Raw genomic sequence first — 18,645 nt, 5'->3', positions numbered from 1 at the left:
ATACCACAATACCAACAAAAAATAATTGTCTTTAACAATTGGCTTAGTTCCTGGTGTCTTTCTGAGGGGATCCAGTATCTGTCTGCCTGGGATGAGATGGTTGACAAACCTCAATGCTTTGCCAGAGATGGCCTCCACCTGTCACCCCTGGGGTTCCGGATCTTGGCCAAAGCTCTTGCCTCCCACATTGTGCCTCTTTTAGGCTATGTCCCAAAGACAAATCTTCCAACATAAAAGACCTGTCAAAAAGCAAATTGAAGGTCATGCTGCTTAATGCTAGGAGCCTTAACCTGAAAATGCACTCACTGGAGGCTCTTCTCACACTGGAAGATGTCAATGTCTGTGTGGTCACGGAAACCTGGTTCAGGGCTGTGGAGAGCACCCCTGCCTTTTGAGGCTATACCTCATTCCACACTTTCTGATCCCAAAACTAGGTTGGAAAGACTAAGAGTAGTGGAGTCTCTATCGTCATTAAAGACAAGAACACCCTCCAGACTGGTTTGCCAGCATGACGCACTGGAATTAGTCCAGGTGCAACTAACAGTTGGCAAGATACCCATCCAAGTTATAGCCAGCTATAGACCCCCCCGCCATGACTCAGGACACCCACTCCTCCTACCTGGACCTACTTGACTCCATCAAGGTACCCACTAAAACCCTGATTCTTGGTGACTTCAACTACCCCTCCATAGACTGGTTGAACTATTCCTGCACTAATGTACTCACCCAATTATACCTTGACTTCATCAGTTCTCACACACTAAACCAGCTTGTCTCATCCCCCACAAGGGGAGATAACATTCTGGACTTGGTTCTCACCAACAAGGTAACTGCTGCACCACTCCCATAGTATGTTCTTCCCTGATGAGATCAGATCATTGTTTCTATCCCATCCAACCCCCCCCCCCCCAGCCATAAACAGGCTAAAAAACTTCTCAAAAGCTGACTACAACCTCCTAAGAGAGGATATCAGTAGCTTCACACCACCGGCCACCTCAGAGGATGCAGCCAACTATGCTGAACAGTATGCCAAAGCAGTATATAAGCACCTGTACAACTGCATGGACTCAGCCATACCCAACAGAACTAAAACCTGCTCCTCAAGGAAACACAAACCTGTCTGGTGGACATCCTCTATCAACAGGCTTTACAACAAAACCAAGAAATTGTTGTCCAAGGGTAAAAAGGAACAAATTCCAAATTGGAAAAACTCCCTCCTCAGCCTCAACAAGCAAATTAGATCCCTAGTTTATGAGTTGAAACTAGTCTCTGAAACAAAAGGAAACCACAAAGCCTTTTTCAGTTATGTCAGGAACCTCCATGGCAAAGTCCAGGTTTATTCCAAAGTAGTGCTTAATGGTACCACTTACACTGATCCTGTTGATTTAGCCAACCTGCTAGCTGACAGGTTCAGTGCAACTTTCACCCCCCCCATTCCCCTTAAGTGCCCATTCAACATCCCTGATACTTGTCCTGCACCTCACATCCCCATAGATCAAGTGCTAAAGGCCCTGTCCAAGGCAAAGAAGACAGCTTCCATGGGATCTGATAGTATCCCAGGCTGTATTCTGCACCATCTCCAGCAAGAACTAGCTTTGCCATTGAGCATCCTATTCATTCTCAGCCTAATTACAGGCTTCATTCCAACATAGCGGAGAACTGCCATCATCATCCCCTTGCACAAAGGTGGAGCCACTACTGATCCAGGAAACTATCATGCCATTAGGTTGACAAGTCTGATCTGTAAAGCCATACAGCATATTATTATGGATCTCATAAACAAGGACATAGTCAATCTCTAAGCATTTCACCCCACCCAAGTCAGGGGCAAATCTTGCCTGTTGAACCTGGTTGACTACTATGAGACAGTCACCAAGGCCCTGGATGAGGAAAAGTCAGTACATACAGCTTACCATAACTTGTCCAAGGCCTTTGACACAATCCCCCACTCAGGCATCATCGGAAAGCTAACACAACTTGGTGTAAATCCCTATTGCATCAGATGGGTGGCCAACTGGCTCACTGATAGGACCCACAAGTTCAAAATAGGTGCCACCACCTCCTACAGCAGACCTGTCACTAGTGATGTTCCCCAGGGATCTGTCCTGGGATCCCCTACTGTTTGGCATCTACTTCTCAGAGGTCCAGGCAAAGACAAAGGGCCTCTGGCTGACCAAGTTTGTGGATGACTGAAAGTTGGGTGCTGTCATTGACTCCTCAAATGATGTGAACATACTGCAGGAGGGTCTCACAGCAACAAATGACTGTTTCCAAAATCATGGCCTTAAGTTAAATGCAAAAAAATTAATTATCATACCATTCAGCAAAAACATGGCCCTACTGATTACCACATCAGAAGCAACCACCTAGCACACAACCTGTGGTGAGAGACTTGTGTACTCAGGTTGACAACAATCTCACATTCAACCATCATGCAGCGGCGTTGGTCAGAAAAGCCTTTTACGTGGTTCATCTCATAAGTAAAGGTATTGAATTCAGAAAAAAGGAGGTTATTGCCTCTCTGTATTCCTCCCTCATTAGGCCTATAATTGAGTATAGCACCCCATTTGATATGTACCTCTCCAAACACCTGCACCAACAGGAAAGGCCACAGAAATACCTCACAAAGAGAATTCATGGCCTCCAACACCTGTCCTATGTGGACAGGCTCAAATCACTTTCACTCTATTTGGTATTATACAGATGCTCAGAGGTGATCTGTGTCTTGCCTACAAGGCAATATCAGACACTGCCCTACTAGAGATGCTCTATACCCATAGCTCTAACTCCTCACACATTATGCAGTTGAAAGGCCTACATCTAATATGTGACATCAACAAAACCTGATTGAGAGACAGATTTGTCTCCCAGATCCTGCCCTCTCTCTGGAATAGACTTCCCATACATGTCAAATAGAGTACCTCACGGTCCCTCTTCAAGTGCAACCTTGATGAGTAGATAGGAAGCCACAAATTTGTCCCAGGGATTCCACTTTTGTCCCTCATTGGCAGGGGCAACAGGTGCTACCTGAGGTTTCTTTTTTGGGGATAAGAACTTGGCTAGGCTTGTAATGGCCCCAGGGCCATTAGCCTAGTAACCTCCTATGATCATATGATCCTTTGATCATCCCCTTCAGCAAGGATGATCTTCCTGCAAACTACCACATCAATAGCAATACCCTAAGCACACAGCCAGTGGTGAGAGATCTGGGCACGCAGGTCAACAGCAGCCTTAACCTCTATCACCATGTCTCCACAGTGGTAAGAAGGGCATTTTATATTTCTCACCTCATAAGTAAGGGCATTGCCTCCAGAAAAAAAGAGGTTATAACCCCACTGTACTTTTCCCTCATCAGACCAATAATAGAGTATAATGTTCCCTTTGGGATGTCCCTTTTGAAATGTCTGCAGCAAATGGAGAGACCACCAAAAGTTCCTTACAAAGAAAATTCTGTAAGAAATAAATCCCAGATCACTAAAGGCAGCTCCACCAAAGTCAAATGTATCAAGGAAGCAAGGCGCCACTTCACCACAGAGGAGGATTTTTAAAAGAAAGCAACTCTGTAAGACAAAATAATAAAAACAACGTAACAAAATGATAAAAAGCTATGCTGGATAACTGCTTTCAGTGTTAAACCTTCTTTAGATCCTTAATTACTCCCAGTTAAGAACATCCATTTATAACACAAATCCTAACCAATCAACTTTTGTCTTGGGTGCTTCTGCCCCTTCAAAACAAGTTTAAGGAAGGCTACTCCATTCAAAACAGGCAGCTTATCTGCTTGCAAATTAATTATCCACCTTAACTCTAACATTTAAGTATTATTGCATATGTCACCTCCCCTCACTGTATCATGAATTAAATCTATCACTAAAAAAAGAAGATATGTGTCTTTTTCCATGGTGGTACGCCGGTAGCATTGTTACCTCACAGCAAGAGGTTCTCCCATTCGATTCCCGGCTTGGTTTGGGAGTGCCTTCAGTGTGGAGTCTGCATGTCCTACCCACGGTTGGGTAGCGTTCGAAAGACATGCGTGCGTAAATGGGCGTGCCTTCACTGAAGGTTGGGCGTCGAGCTGGCACCTCGGCGTTTCATAAAAATCTACTGCCAATCATTAGTGGACTGGAGTTCCGCTGTGGCGACCCCTTATCAGGAAAAAGCTGAAAGACAAACAACAACAACAACTAAAAAAGAAGATATGTGTCCAGGATTTTTTCTTACGTGTGTGATAAAGCATTATTCTCATTACCAAGCCTAATGTCGCTCAGGTGGTGGTGGATCATTTCCTGAAAGAGTCTGTTGGTCTTGCCTCTATAAAAGCCAGTGCAGCAATGACAAAGTGCTGCATATATTATATTTTTTGTGTTGTAGTCTGCATATGCATGCAACTTATATGCTTTGGATGTACCAGGATGTATAAAATGATTGCTGTTATTAATATAGGAATGTGCCTTGCACCGCTTGCAAGAAAATGTCCCTTCCTTGGAATAGCCAGCCCCATGATTTAGTCCATCCTTGTGGCATAATATACTCTTCAGATTATGTTTGTTCTTAAAGCTGAACCTAGAAGTATCCCCAACAATATGCTTTATACACTCATCCATCAACAGTCTCCAATTTTTCGTCACTATTTCACACACTTGTTGCATGTCACTGCTGTAGATAGGTAAGCATCTCATAGGTTTAGCAATATTCCTCTCTTCATGTGGTTGTGTCCATTGTGTCACATTCTCACCTCTGCCATCAGAAAAATACAGTTTGCCTTTTGTGCTCTTTAAACTTCTAGTAACAAGATAACCCTCTTGTATTTCTTTCTCTTTGTATCCACATGCTCAGAATCGATCTGTCAACTGACCTGCTTCATCTTCCTCAACTGTATCTTCAGTACACAATCTAGATGTTCTAAGTAGCTGCCCCTTCACAATATGCGAATATACATGTTGGGGATGCATGCTTGTTCTATGTAAAAGATTGTTCCTCCAACAATCCTTTCTGTGTATCTTGGTGCTCAAATTCCCTTCTACATTCAATAACAATGTGACATCCAAGAATTCTATCTCATGTGTGGACATCCGTATTTCAGACTGTAGAAATTATGTCATATTACTCAGGTAGTCAACAAAGTTGAGTAACTCCACTTCATTACCATTCCACAAGAGGAATATATCATCCACAAATCTGCTATAATAATCAATATTCACCTTCCAAGGGTTACCGTTGTTGAAAATATACTCCTTCTCCCATCTAGCCATCACTAAGTTGGAATAACTATTGGCACAGGACATGCCCGTTGCCACTCCCCATTTCTGCCAGTATTGCTGTTCACCATATACAAAAACATTGTTCTCCAATTTGATGTTCAGTAACATAAAATACATGAGATAGTTATTATATCAAATACTTCACTTCTGTCATGCTTTGAATGACAGCTGTGATGACCAAGATTACCCTTATTATCATACTATGTTCCTATAGTTGGAAGGTTTATTAACTATGGCAGACCATAAAGCTGGATCAAGGAATGAGTAGCTTCATCCATTGAGTCTTTCCTCATGCTATGCTTACCCCTAATAATAAGGCCAAACCTGGCCATAGCAATGAGTCAGTAAAAAAACTCCTACACTTCTGGTACATGTAATTCTATGGAGATATATAACATATCATCAGCTAATAGTAGTTTTTATCTTATTTGTTTGATCTTGAATCTTTTTGTGTATAAATTGGAACCTGCTTCCTTGGAAAAAAAAAAAAAAACATGTCAGATTGCCATAAAATAATCTAACAACCACCCCATCACATTTGTACATCCCATAGGAATCACCAAGGTTATGCTTTAAATATGCCTCAGATATCATTAAAACATTAAGTAGATTTAAGCTGACCCAGCTATGCACCAGATGTGCTACTTTTCTGATCTTGCACTGATGTGTGCAAGCTTATACCCATTTCCTTTCACACAATCATACTTAGTTGAGTCAATGACAGCACTGTTATGTGTTGGACCAGGGTTGAAAAGTTATGTTTTGGTATGAAGCAAGGGGCATACCATAATATGATATCTTTGTATTTAAAGTCTGTCTTTTAGTGGGAGAAATATTACTATATTTATAAAACGTATGACTAAGTTTTATTCATTTAATGATAGAAGAAGACCATGACCTATTAAATAACTGTCCATAAGATTATGAAACAATAGTACATAATTAGGGGTCTATATTAGAACATCGAAAGTTTAATAGTTTGAATCAATAAAGATCAACCTTTAATGATCGAACCGTTAAAATTTCAAATGATCAGAAAAAATAAATTAAAACAAAAAAAGAAAATCTAAAGGGTGTAGGCAGGGGGGCACACTGATACCCCCTGCTACTTAAATATACCAACTCCGAGACCGCACTACATTGAAGTAAATGGAAATCTCCCCTTACGGAGATTTCCATTTCCTGTTCAGCGTTCCGCACTTTCGCTATTCTCGTATCAACAATGTCGGATTTGACATTGTCGGCTTTCGAGAATATAATAGGTAACCCATAAATAGGATGTTGGAAATGTGTTTATTGAGAGAAACTTAATCTAGTTGCTAAACTATCAAAAATACATATAAGCTTACAGAGGGCTAAGAATGTGAAGCTTTAATGACATATTTTCCTATTGGTTGATAAATTCTAGGTTATAACTGGACATAGCACTGGTATAACAAACATGAAAACACAATAAAACCTGTTTTAGAAGAAATTGCACAGTTTGGGATTGTAGTGACTACAGGGACTGTATTCTTAACAAGAGAAAGTCAAACTTTAATGGTGCTTCTGGTATTTTGGAATTAATGTGTTATTTAATTTTCAGTATAACAGCACTATATCAGAGCAAATTGTTAATCTTTAATTGTCAGAATTTAGTATTTTTGGAATTTACATGAGAGAGTTTCATGGCTCTACTACAAATTGACTGAAAATATAACCAATTAATCTGTGAACAAAGTCACATAAAACATTTTTTTTTTTTTTTGCAGGGAGAAGCCCTCCTGCACCCAAGCTCTCCTGTAACCCCCACATAAGGACTTATCCCAGCCTCTCTTTATTTATACACAGCAATTCCACAGTTGCATAATACTGGTCAAGAAGTAATCTCCCAATATGGGTGAAACATGGTTTAGTGAACTAAAGTCCAACTAAGTATGGAAACCATTCCAGCAGAGGTACTTTGTTATTTATTTCTTGGACTGTTATATTAGATGATTGATGTTCCTAGTTGATATTTATAGTGTATAATGAATTTTTGTCATGCATTTATAGTCTATATAGTATGTTCAAATCAAGTAATGTTCAACATTACATTTTTTTTCTTTATTGACATATTTTTATGCAGGTTACACCAAGCCATAGGCTGTTTATGGATATTCTCCCTGGCTGTTTATACAATGTTTACATTGGGCCATAGTAAGTCATTCTAACTTTCATCTCATGATTCTAGGATTTTATCCTGATCTCTGATTACTGTTTATATGACAGTTTTCTACAGGAATTTGACTAAAATACCACCCTTTCAAAAACAGAAATCACCCTTTCAAGAACAGAAATAAGTACATTTTGTGTTTTTACTGAATTTTACTATAATAAATGTGCTCGTTTTGGTGATTTTCTTCTAATCTAGCTAAGAATTGCTTTGGTTTAACTCTAGTGAGTATAGAGAAAAAAGTAACCATTTCTAGGCCTCTTACTGCTGTAGAACCTTGAAGTGTAGCATTTTGCTATTCTCCCAAATAACTACTGGTTAGAGTGATAAGCAAACAAGCCTGCAGGCAAAGACCCATATCCATTATTTCAAAAGAGGAGGAACAACGAAGCGGCTGCACACAGAAGGTAGTGCCATTAGAGTTTAAAGTTTACAATTTGTCAAACAGGACATTCAAGTAAGGAAATATGCAGTTTTAAGCAAAGGCTTCTCCTTCATTCCATCTCGCAGATCTGATTTGGTAAACACTTTAATTGATTTAAAAGGTTACACACGGAAATTAAATTTGTGGTACATCTTTGGTGACAAGGGATAAAACAAAAAAGTTGACTTTGCTGTTCCAAGTTTATTTAACCCACCATTGCACCCATCTATTAAAGCATTCAAAGAAATATGCGAGAAGGAAATTAGGGACTTATTAAATAGTAAGAGTAAGAACAAATATTACAATCTGTCGGACATTGAAAGAAAATGTTTTGTATCTATTCAGAGGGACGCCTCCATTAGGGTTATGAAGACAGATAAAGGGAGGGCCATGGTTGTGGTTAATAAAATTGATTACATTTCCAACATAAAAATGTGTTAGAGGATGAAGCATTCAATTAGAAAATTTTAAAAAGTGATGTTTTTATAGCCTTTAGGCATATTGATTCATGATTAAATAAATGTTTAGTTGAAGGTGTCATTTCTGAATCTATGTTTATTTTTTTTCCGGTGTCTAATCCCAGGACGGGGTGTTTGTTTGGCATACCTAAAGTACACAAGGATGAAAAAAATCCTCCATACAGACCAATTGTTTCAGTAACAGCTTCAAAGTTAGAGCCACTCTCCAAGTTTATAGATAGAGCTTTATTAAGATTGGTCCAGCAGTGTGAATCATTTATTAAAGATTCTCATGATTTTTTTAACAAAAATTAAAAACAAAGTGATAGGATGAGATGATTTATTAGTGACTGTGGATGTAAAATCATTATACACTTCCATTCCCCATTGACTTGGGTTTGGAGTGGGTGGGACACATGCTGATCAACAGTAAAGAATTTGAGGTGGGAGAATATATGATTTTGCTTGAAAGTATTGAGCAAGTCCTAACTAATAATTCTTTTGGGTTTGAAGGAGAGTATTTTTTGCAAAAAAGGGCTACTGCAATGGGAGCTAGGATGACCACTAATTATGCGAATCTAGTGATGGCATACTGGGAAAGGTACATTTTTTCTGTTTTACAGTGTAGAAATAAAGTGCTACTATATTATAGTTTTTTTTTTTTTTTTTTTTTTTTTTGGAAAGGGGATGCAAGAGAATTAAATGATTTTTTGGAAAGTATGAATAACAGTATTTCTTTTTTAAAGTTCTCTCATATTTGGAACATTTCTAATAGTTCTTTTTTGGATTTAGAGGTCATCAAAATGCTAATGATTTTTCTTTGGAGTCTGTAATTAGTTATAAAAATGTAGCTAGTAACATGTTACTGGATTATTCAAGTATGCATCCAACTTATGTAAAACATAATATTGTGAAAGGTCAAATATGTTAAAAAGACTCACTACTGACTTAACATTTCTAGATGGATTTGTGGAAGAATTGTATGAAAGGTCGACTATTATGACAAGCATATTACAATGTGAAAAAATTTATAACAGTAACACTTTTAATAGTCATAATTTACATGATTGGACTATTTCCATGCCCTTGTTTTTTACAGTAGATAGTGGTGCAATAAAAGACATCATCAAAATTAATTGGAGGATTTTGGAATCAAACTGTGATTTAAAGTTGGTTTAGGACCTACCCCCTCTTTTATCAATAAAAGAGCTAAATATTTTAAAAATATATTAGAGAAGGATAATTACAGTAGTGAAGTAGAGATGAAAGGTACATTTAAATGTTATAATTGTAAATTTTGCAGATACATAGGGGAAGGAACGTATTTTTGAAGCAAGTATAAGTAAAAAGATATGGCAGGTTCTGGGGAAGTTTACTTGTGAGCCCAGTTACGTGGTGTATCTGGCTAAGTGTTCATCTTGTATTGCATTTTATATAGGAAAAACAAGTAGACAGTTAAAAAAGAGGATGTATGAACACACACATGCCATTAAAATGAAAAACACAGATAATGCCTTAGCAAAACGTGCTTTATTATGCAAAAATTATAATTTTTTTATTTTCCTGTTATAGATTATGTACCAAGTGATTTTAATGGGGATAGAGAAGGGGGTTACATTTTAAAGAGTTTAAGTGGAAGACACTATTTAATGCTTTCAATACCCCGGGTTAAATAACAGTGTGAATTACAAGGTAGTACTGCAAAGGATGTTTCATTATGAAAAATGTAAATAAATAAATGACAATCTTTTTTGTAGTATACATCTATAAGTGTTATTATATGTACATTCTTTAACCTTTCTAAAAACTTGCTCATGGGTTTTTAAATGTTCATTAGTTTAATTGATGGGTTGTTTTATTGGATAATTAATTTAGGTATTTCAAAATATATTGGTGTAAGTTTTTGTAACTGTTGTTCTGATGAAGACCGTTGTGAATGCATTAAACCTTGTGTTATTTTGTGGGATTAAATTAGTCAAGATGTCCGAGTGGTGTCCTTTTTGTTTCAGCATAGTTATTTTACCATTTTGATTAGCAAAATATGTTATATGGATAGCTGCTCACAGTTGTGCAACAAGCCACACTGCACTTAAATGGTCCACATAATCAAATCAAACAGCTTGCAGGACTTTAGAGCCTTACATATTTCTACACAACCTACTCCCCTAATTCATATTGCACTTTAAATAGTCAGTAGTTGAGAGAAGAGGCTCTGGCTTGTACTACATTCTGAATTGCTTTTTGTGTATTGACCCAGAAGATTGTTACTTTTAATCAAGTGGTACCGCCAGTAAATCTACTATAGACTTCAATGATTTGTTTTGCAGAAGTATCACCTCCGATAAATCATTTCCTAACCTTATAGGTACAACTCCCCTTTTGCAACATTAATAATTACCTGGAACCATGGATTTGCACTTTTCATCCATCTTTGTTGAAATGGTTGAAAAAGGCATCCTGGGACAATGTAGTGATTGCCTTATGTTTAGTGACAACCACCTATTGCTTAAACGAGCAGACAGAGTGCATGAGAGATAAAGTTATGAAATGCTATTGTAGGCAAAACTCCCTCACAAAGCCAAAACAAATAACATACAAATTTGTCAGTAGTACACAAAGTTTATCAAGCGGGTTCAGGCACCAAGACGGTGCAACACCCCCCTGTGAGACAGCTGGATGTGGACACATGGCAGGTTGGCAGTTTAGCTGCAGAGACAAATTCCTGTGTACAATTACCTGTGGGAATACAGGAACCTCCTGCACCCTAACCACAGGTGGCAGACACAAACCCCCACAGTGATACACTCTGCACCCCTCCTAGAAGCCACCATGTGCAACTGTCAGTGGAACATGTGGCTGGCATAGGATGCCACGTGGACATGAAAGTTGTAAAGTGAAACCTGTGTGCTGTGGGCAAAGCCTTTATTAACATAAAATGTAAAGTGATGTGTGTAGTGATTGGTGCTTACTAAACCCAAATATAATCACAACTTGTAGAAATGTGCCTCAGCACAGAGGAAATCCTGCACATCACTGTAGTCACACTTATGTTGCAAAATGTGCTTTAGGCGATGCTCCCTTACAACAATAGCCTTCCTACGTGGTGTCACAGGCATCCCCTTCAAAAGAGACTCCCGTCGGGTATCTGTCAGGTTCTGTTCCTGCTGCAGAACAGACAAAAGGTCAGATAGCTGCACAGTAGGGCGTCCCAGTAACACCTTCAGCCGATGATGCCATGCCTCCACCTTGTTATTTGTCCATGGGAAGTCCATGCCAGAGACATCACACACATTCCAAAACCTCAAAGGGTAGGGCAGTCATTGCTGTGCTGAGCAGCGGGATGCGTGGTCTGCCCTGCACATAATGATGGTCCAGAAATACGTCAATAGGCTGAGCACAGTCTGGTAAAGTAGCCACAATGTCCAGAAATGCAGGGACAATGTCTTCCAGCGGTAAGAATGCCAACACAATCAGCTTGTGGATGGCAATTGAGAAAGCAGTATCCGTACCATAGAGGGCTACAAGGTAGTGATGCTGGATCTGGCGCCAAATGATCTGTGCAAAATGGAATAGGCACCCCTTCAGAATACTCTTAGGGAATGCCTTACGGCTGGCATGGATTGCTGCCTTCTCAAAATCAGTCATAATATACTGTGGAGCCAAGGTGCATCCCTGTTCTGTGGCCGTACCCTTCAGTATCTCCCACATATTGTTGTATGCAGACTCTGACTTCCGTCATGAGACAGTACATCAGGGGGACAATCCTTGCTGAGGTGGGGGTGCCAATACATCCATGTAATGTATACAGCTGGTGACATATATCAGCCTGTGTGGGGAAGGTGCCATCCCCAAGAATGATGTCAGACCTGCACAGATCAGTCAGATTCTGTGATGTAGTAACTAGAACCAAGGAATCAGTCCCATCCATATCAGACTTTCTACGGAGGATAAAGCTGCCACTACGGAGTGGATACTGGCTGACATCAATATCCGCAAGTGTCGCTGGAGGTGTGGTCATGGATGCCCATGCCCTCTGCTGTACCCTGGTTATGCTATGACGCAGGGTGGCACGGCAAGGCATCTCTTGTAGTACATTGTCATCTGCTGTGCCTAGGACACTCTGCATTACTAGGCTTGGCAGGTCTTTGCCGGTTACCACCCTCTGCCGTAGTTCTGCACGCAGTGTAGCCACTTGGGCTGTTGTTGCATCTGGGCCGTGCTGGTGTGGCAATGATTTTGGCAGTTCTTCCCCCTCATCCTGGCGAACAGTGATGGCACGACCTCTGCAGGCCTTTACTCTCCGCTCGATACATGCCCAGTACCATTTAGGTTGTGCTTCACACTCCAAATAGTAGAGGTAACCCTCCACTACCAGCATTGGTTTGCCCCATTGGCTGGGTACTGTGCTGTATCTGTTGCCAAGCTGACCGGGGCTATACAGATACATAGATTCCATCATGGTAATGCCACATGTTGATGGCCTCTCGGTATCCATCACAGCCAGTGTAGCAGGGAACAGGATGTAGACGCAACTTTGATACAGGCCAGTATCACAGTTTGGATATATTGCTGTACAACACCTTGTGTTGTACCCTTCTGAATACACCCTGTTTGCCACGATGGCCCTTTGCAGCAGTATACACACCACCTTGCTCATACTACCTGTCCAGCTAGTGATTCTCTATGTGCAGTTCACACAGCCGTGCAATTGGCAAGTGAATGTAGTCCAGCAGAAATCTCCCAGCTTGCATATACCACTGGTTCTGCATGTACTGCACAAGTCCCCTTTAACACCCAGCTATTGCTGTTGGTCAATCAGGGTGTGGGGCCCAGCCTCAGTTTCAGTGACAGAGATCACATAAGGATGTCTCCCTGTATAGCACCCTTTTCCGCCTATATGTCCCTGCATATGTGCGTACCCCAGCTGCAACAGCCATTGGATGGGTTTGACAACCCCCACATTATGGGCATGCTGCCTTGTTGTGGACTTGGAGGTTGGTTGATACTCTTTTGTGTCCCATTCATACTTTCCCTCCCCTTTGTGTCTGTGTTCCCTTCTACTGTGGTTGCTTTTGCAATGTTGGGTAGGTGGTCTGTGATTGCTAGGGTTGACGTGTCCACCTGCCACTGCCCTAGGGTGGCTCTGGAAGGATAGTGCCCTTCTGTTGCAGGCATACCTCTCGGCCCCTTGGAATAGGTAGTCTGGACAAAGACATAGCACTAGTGGTACACATAGGATCACATTCTGCCTTTGCAAACTTGTACAGTGGATGGGATAACAGGTTGTGCATTAGCATGCATATTGTGTAGTATGAAGTCTGAAACTCTAAATGTCGGCAATTACTTTCTAACTCCTGAACACATTGCTTTGCCACTACTCTGCCAGACAGCCACAATAGTTCTCACTATGGGCCACATATAATCTGCAGTAGTCTGGGTAGTCTGTGGAAACTGTATGGTTGGGTGTATGGGAAGGGATTCATGTGCTGTTGTGACTTGTGTACAGTGCGCATGTATGGGGGTTATCATTCGGCTGCAACTTCTTTGGCATTTTCTGTCCATCAGCTTCCCACAACAACATGTACTGTATAGGTTGTGTTTGCGGGTTTGGAATGCTTGTGCATGGGCTACAGGTAAGCTGTTTTGTCTTTCTGTGAGTGTTTGGTCCCTCTCCACCACTTGTCTTTCCGATCGTTTGTCTAGGGCGGCTGTTTTCACTGTCAGGAATCAGCCCGCTTATTTACGTTAGGGGACATCTCCATTTTTCAAGTTTTCCTACTGCGTGGATTTCCACAGCGTATCTATCTTCTGGCAGCACTGCTCTATGATCTAGCGGTGCTGCGGCCTTCTGCTTTCGACATTGTAGCTCGTGGGCATTTGTCTTATGATCTACATGTCAGAACTCTTATCAAGCACAGCATGCACAACTTAGATCAAGCACATAGACATAAAAACACCAAAGGCATAATTTCTGTGGGACAATGTGGAAAAAATACAAATAATCTAACACTGATGTTGATAACATTATGCTAGTGGCCATCAATCACTACAATTATCAAATTTAATTAAAAAAAACGTAAACAGGTTTAGTGCTTTCATCCTGTAAACAATAAGGACTTCTTCAGATCCAAGCCATTAATTCATCCACTTGCTTTTAATTGCCAGCAAAGCGTGTGATTATAAATAATGATCTTAAAAGGAACTTGAACCAAAAAAAATAATAAAAAGAAGAATCCAATAAAACATATGTAACCTATTAAAGCACATGCAAAATACAATAGTTTATTTAACTTCATTAACAATACTAATATTGTCACTAAGACCTCGACATAAAGTTGCATTTGGTCTAAGTTGCCACAAGATTTCCCTGTGGCCCAACATAGTTTTCTGATTACCCCCCTCCCCCAACATTATGTTCATCATTTTCCAATACTGAAAATAAAAAAAAAAAAAAGAAAGCTGAAACATAATGATATATACCAGACAACACACTCTTCTCATCCTTTTAGAAATATTGCAGCATGTTGGTAAATTATTTTTCATAGAGCATTTTCAGTTTTACCAACATAAAACACTCTGCAGGCATCACACACAGCAATCTATACTATTCCAGTGACAATACAACTAAATCTACCAGATTTTCTCCATTTAATCAAGCATAGAAAATATATCTCAATTCTGATCCATTAATAAAAATCACTGATTACAGTGTCCACACTTAAAGGTAGTAAAGTGGTTCTTACTCTGTAAAAATCTTGTTAGTAGATGAAGATTTATAAAAAAAACACTGTCCATTAAGACTGCCAACATTTTGCCACAGACTGGCTATGAATAGTGACTTTTATGGATTTTCATTTACTAACAAGATTTTTACAGTGTATCGCAATGTGATGCTTCAGGAATTTTTTAGGAGAATGCTGTGACTGGTGTAGAAACTAAGGGTGTCTGGGGAGGGGATGTGGTGTTGATTGCTTCCACAGGGAGATTTTTTTCATTTATCATCTACCCCTTGGCATCCATCTCTTCTGCATGATAGATGGATAACTACAAATATATTTGTCCTCTCTTAGATGGGCATGGCTATCCATCCCTGCCACTCCTCAGATACCCATGCCACTAATTGAACCGGAGTCCCCTGGGCTTTATCCCTCTACTTCATGGTGCTGGCTGCACATAACAGTGGGATTGCTTTCTTAGTGTATAACATTTATATGTGGTCATCTTGTGCAATACAAAATTAACTAAAGGCATCATCTAGTTCATGGCACCTGGTCAGGATACTCAATCAATTCACAGTTGATCTAGATTTAGAAAGGAGTCCACAGTTCTGATTGATCTGGTTTTGGGGATGAGGTGTCTTGATAAGTAGCCTGTGCCCTGTTTTGCTTTCTTTCAAGAAGGTTGCTTTGCCAGTATCTCTATGTGGTTAGCAATACTCACCTTGTACAGGTGCATTAGGTGGGGAGTGACCACAATAAAGTGTTTCTTCAGTCATGATACATTGCACTGAGGAGGGCTTAAGGATGAAAGGGTTCCTCCACATCAGTCAGGAAGGTATCACTCTTAGGGTTAGGGCAGAACAGTCTAGGGTTTAGAGACAGTGTAGCTCACATAATGGTATAACAAAATGGATGAGAATGTCAGAAAAAGGTGGTGAGAGAGATATCATGGGCAGATGGACTCGAAAAGAATTGTAAAAAAAATTAACAGAAGTCGTCAGTTCCTATGGCTCTGACTTTTTGCATGTGGTGTAAGAGATCCTGACCCATACATTTCTGTGTAAAACAAACTACACAAGATGCTTACAATGAATTACAAGTATATCCCATGATGCTTTGCAATTTAGCAATAACTGTGCAGCAGTGCTGTTATCATGAAGTACCATCTCATAACATGTAATTCTATGGCACAAAATAGAATAAGCCTTACCAATCTGACATTCTTGTATTTCACCATTCTTGATCAGCTGAACGAAATATTGTATCTCATCCTTTCCAAATTCTGCTCCATCTCTCTTCTTTTGAATAAGACTTGGAATATTGAAATCTTCCATCTTTGTGGTCATCTCTAAGCTTTAGAAGGAAACACAAATACACGAAAAGATTAAGAGGGAAATTAGAGGAAAGAAATATACTTCCACAAGAAAAACCGTCAGAAGCTTCAATTAAAAATTTGTGTTCAATACAACAGATTCATGAAAAACACTATATGGACCAAGAAACCTTGTGTTATTTTGAAAAAGAAGTGTCTGTGCAAGTGTGAAAATTTAAAGAACAAAATTTAGAGACGTTTGAAGGGTATAAAAAGAAATATGGACATGGGAAAGAAAGAGAGATCTGATATGGTGCAATATTTATGCAAAGGAGAAAGCCAAATTATCAACACAAAAAAGGCAGCCCCACAGATATTCAAAGAGAAATACAGACAAAAGCATCCAGAGATGGAAAACTACAAACAAAAAAAATAAGATCACAAAGAGGGAATGAAGAACGGAAGATTAGTCAAGTAAAAGTTAAAAAAATAGAAGCTGAAGTTATGGAATATTTGTAAAGTGAATGATTCAGTGTAGAAAGTCTAACACAAGGTTATATCACAGCATGATGGAAAAAATAGTCCCCAAAGTAAGGAGAGACAAGATGATCTGGATACATTGGAAGAACAAATACTGGCATGAGAAAGAAAAAGAGATTTAATATGGTGCAATATTTATGCCAAGGAGAAAGCCAAACTAATTAATGCAAAAACAGCAGCAACAAAGATATTTGAAGAGAAAAACAGGCAAAGCCATCCGGATATGGATAATTTTACAAAACAAAAAAATAAGGAAACAAAGAGGAAATTTAGAAAAAAGGATTAGTAACGTAGAAGTTAAAGACATAGAAAATGAGGTTATGGATTATCTGCAAAGTGAAGGATTTAGTGTAGAAAATTTTACTCAGATAACGACATGACAGGATAGAACAATGGACATCCAAATTAAGGAGAAACCAGTGGAGTGAGAAGCATCTAATCAGTTGACATATGAAGATACTTTGGAGCCTCCCATAGGAAACCAGTACAAACATTCAGTTGGAGCTATATAGCAAGGGAAAGAACATGAAACTGTGGCATCTCTGACACAGTCAATGTCATGGAGTGATAGGCTAATGAGTTCCCATATGAAAGAGCAACTGATGACACTGGGCAAAACTGAAAAGAACATGGCACAGGAAGATGCTCTGGAAGTTTCTAGAGAATGCCTGCAGGAAATGGAAAACAAAGAATGCGACCTCAGTTTAGAAGAAAATGATCTAAGAGAAGAGTTGCTTGATTTAACAGAGATGAAAAGACATATTAAATCCAATGAAAGAAATAGACTGCAGAAGGTCAATAATAGCCAAAAAGTTAGAAGTTTGATAAAACAAATGACCACAGTAATTAGGACTGTCCATAAAGTTTCATGTGATATAACAGAAGTAAATAGGACATATTACTGTGCAGATAAATTAATAACAGATAAAGTCCTGCCACAAGAACACAAGGTAGTAAGGAAAAGTATGGGGAGAAATTGAATGCCATCATGGAAATATTGAATAGAGAAAACCATAAAGCAATTAAGACAACAAGTGCCATTGTTATAAGAGTATAGAAGAGGAAACAGATCAACAAAAATACTCAGAAAGATAAACATCATAAAAGCAATGTGCAGTATTAAAACAGATCAGGATTTATAGTGCACTATTGCAAATAATAAACTAAACATATCAGCACAGGCAGAAAAACTTATAAGATATGTAGATAAATATAAAGGAAAAGTACAAATAAACAATTTATTGATGACCCAAAAAAGTTTTATAGAGAACTGGGAAACAAGGTAAAACAAACTGAAAGAACACAAAAAAAAGAAGAAATACATACATTTTGGAAAAATATCTATGAAGATCCTGTGGAACATAACAAAGATGCTAAATGGATAGAAGAAGTAAAGCAAAGAATAAGAAGTTCAAATGTACAGGATATGAAATGGGATGAAGTAATGGCCGGAGAGATTGAAACAAAGTTAAGAAAAGCCTCTAATTGGAAAACTCCAGGCCAAGATGTAGTACCTAACTTCTGTCTAAAAGTATTAACATCTTAGCATGAACATTTAACCATGAGTAAGAACTATTTATATGCACACCCCAAACAGACAACAGTCTGGCTAACAACAAGAAAAACAATGTTCCTACTATAAGAGCGAACCTGCAAGCTACCCTAAAAACTATAGACCAATAATTTGCCTGCCGATGATGTATAAACTACAAGCTGAAATTGATGCTGACAGAGTTT

General features: G+C 39.2%; 1 protein-coding gene across 1 annotated transcript in view; it reads right to left on the bottom strand.

Moving 5' to 3' along the window:
* The window catches only part of LOC122815403 (thymidine phosphorylase), a 381,517-nt gene that overhangs the window by 231,554 nt on the left and 131,318 nt on the right, over positions 1-18,645 (bottom strand). Inside the window, exon 2 of the mRNA XM_044087870.1 lies at positions 16,267-16,409. Coding sequence (XP_043943805.1) covers positions 16,267-16,402 — 136 coding nt within the window. The 5' untranslated portion in view covers positions 16,403-16,409. The remainder of the gene's footprint in view (positions 1-16,266; positions 16,410-18,645) is intronic.

Source organism: Protopterus annectens, chromosome 11.part0 (genome assembly GCF_019279795.1).
Source record: "Protopterus annectens isolate FY-2018-M chromosome 11.part0, PAN1.0, whole genome shotgun sequence".
In the NCBI taxonomy this organism is placed as follows: Eukaryota; Metazoa; Chordata; order Ceratodontiformes; family Protopteridae; genus Protopterus; species Protopterus annectens.
The sequence above is the reverse complement of the archived record's forward strand: the minus strand, read 5'-3'. Positions and strand labels throughout refer to the sequence as shown.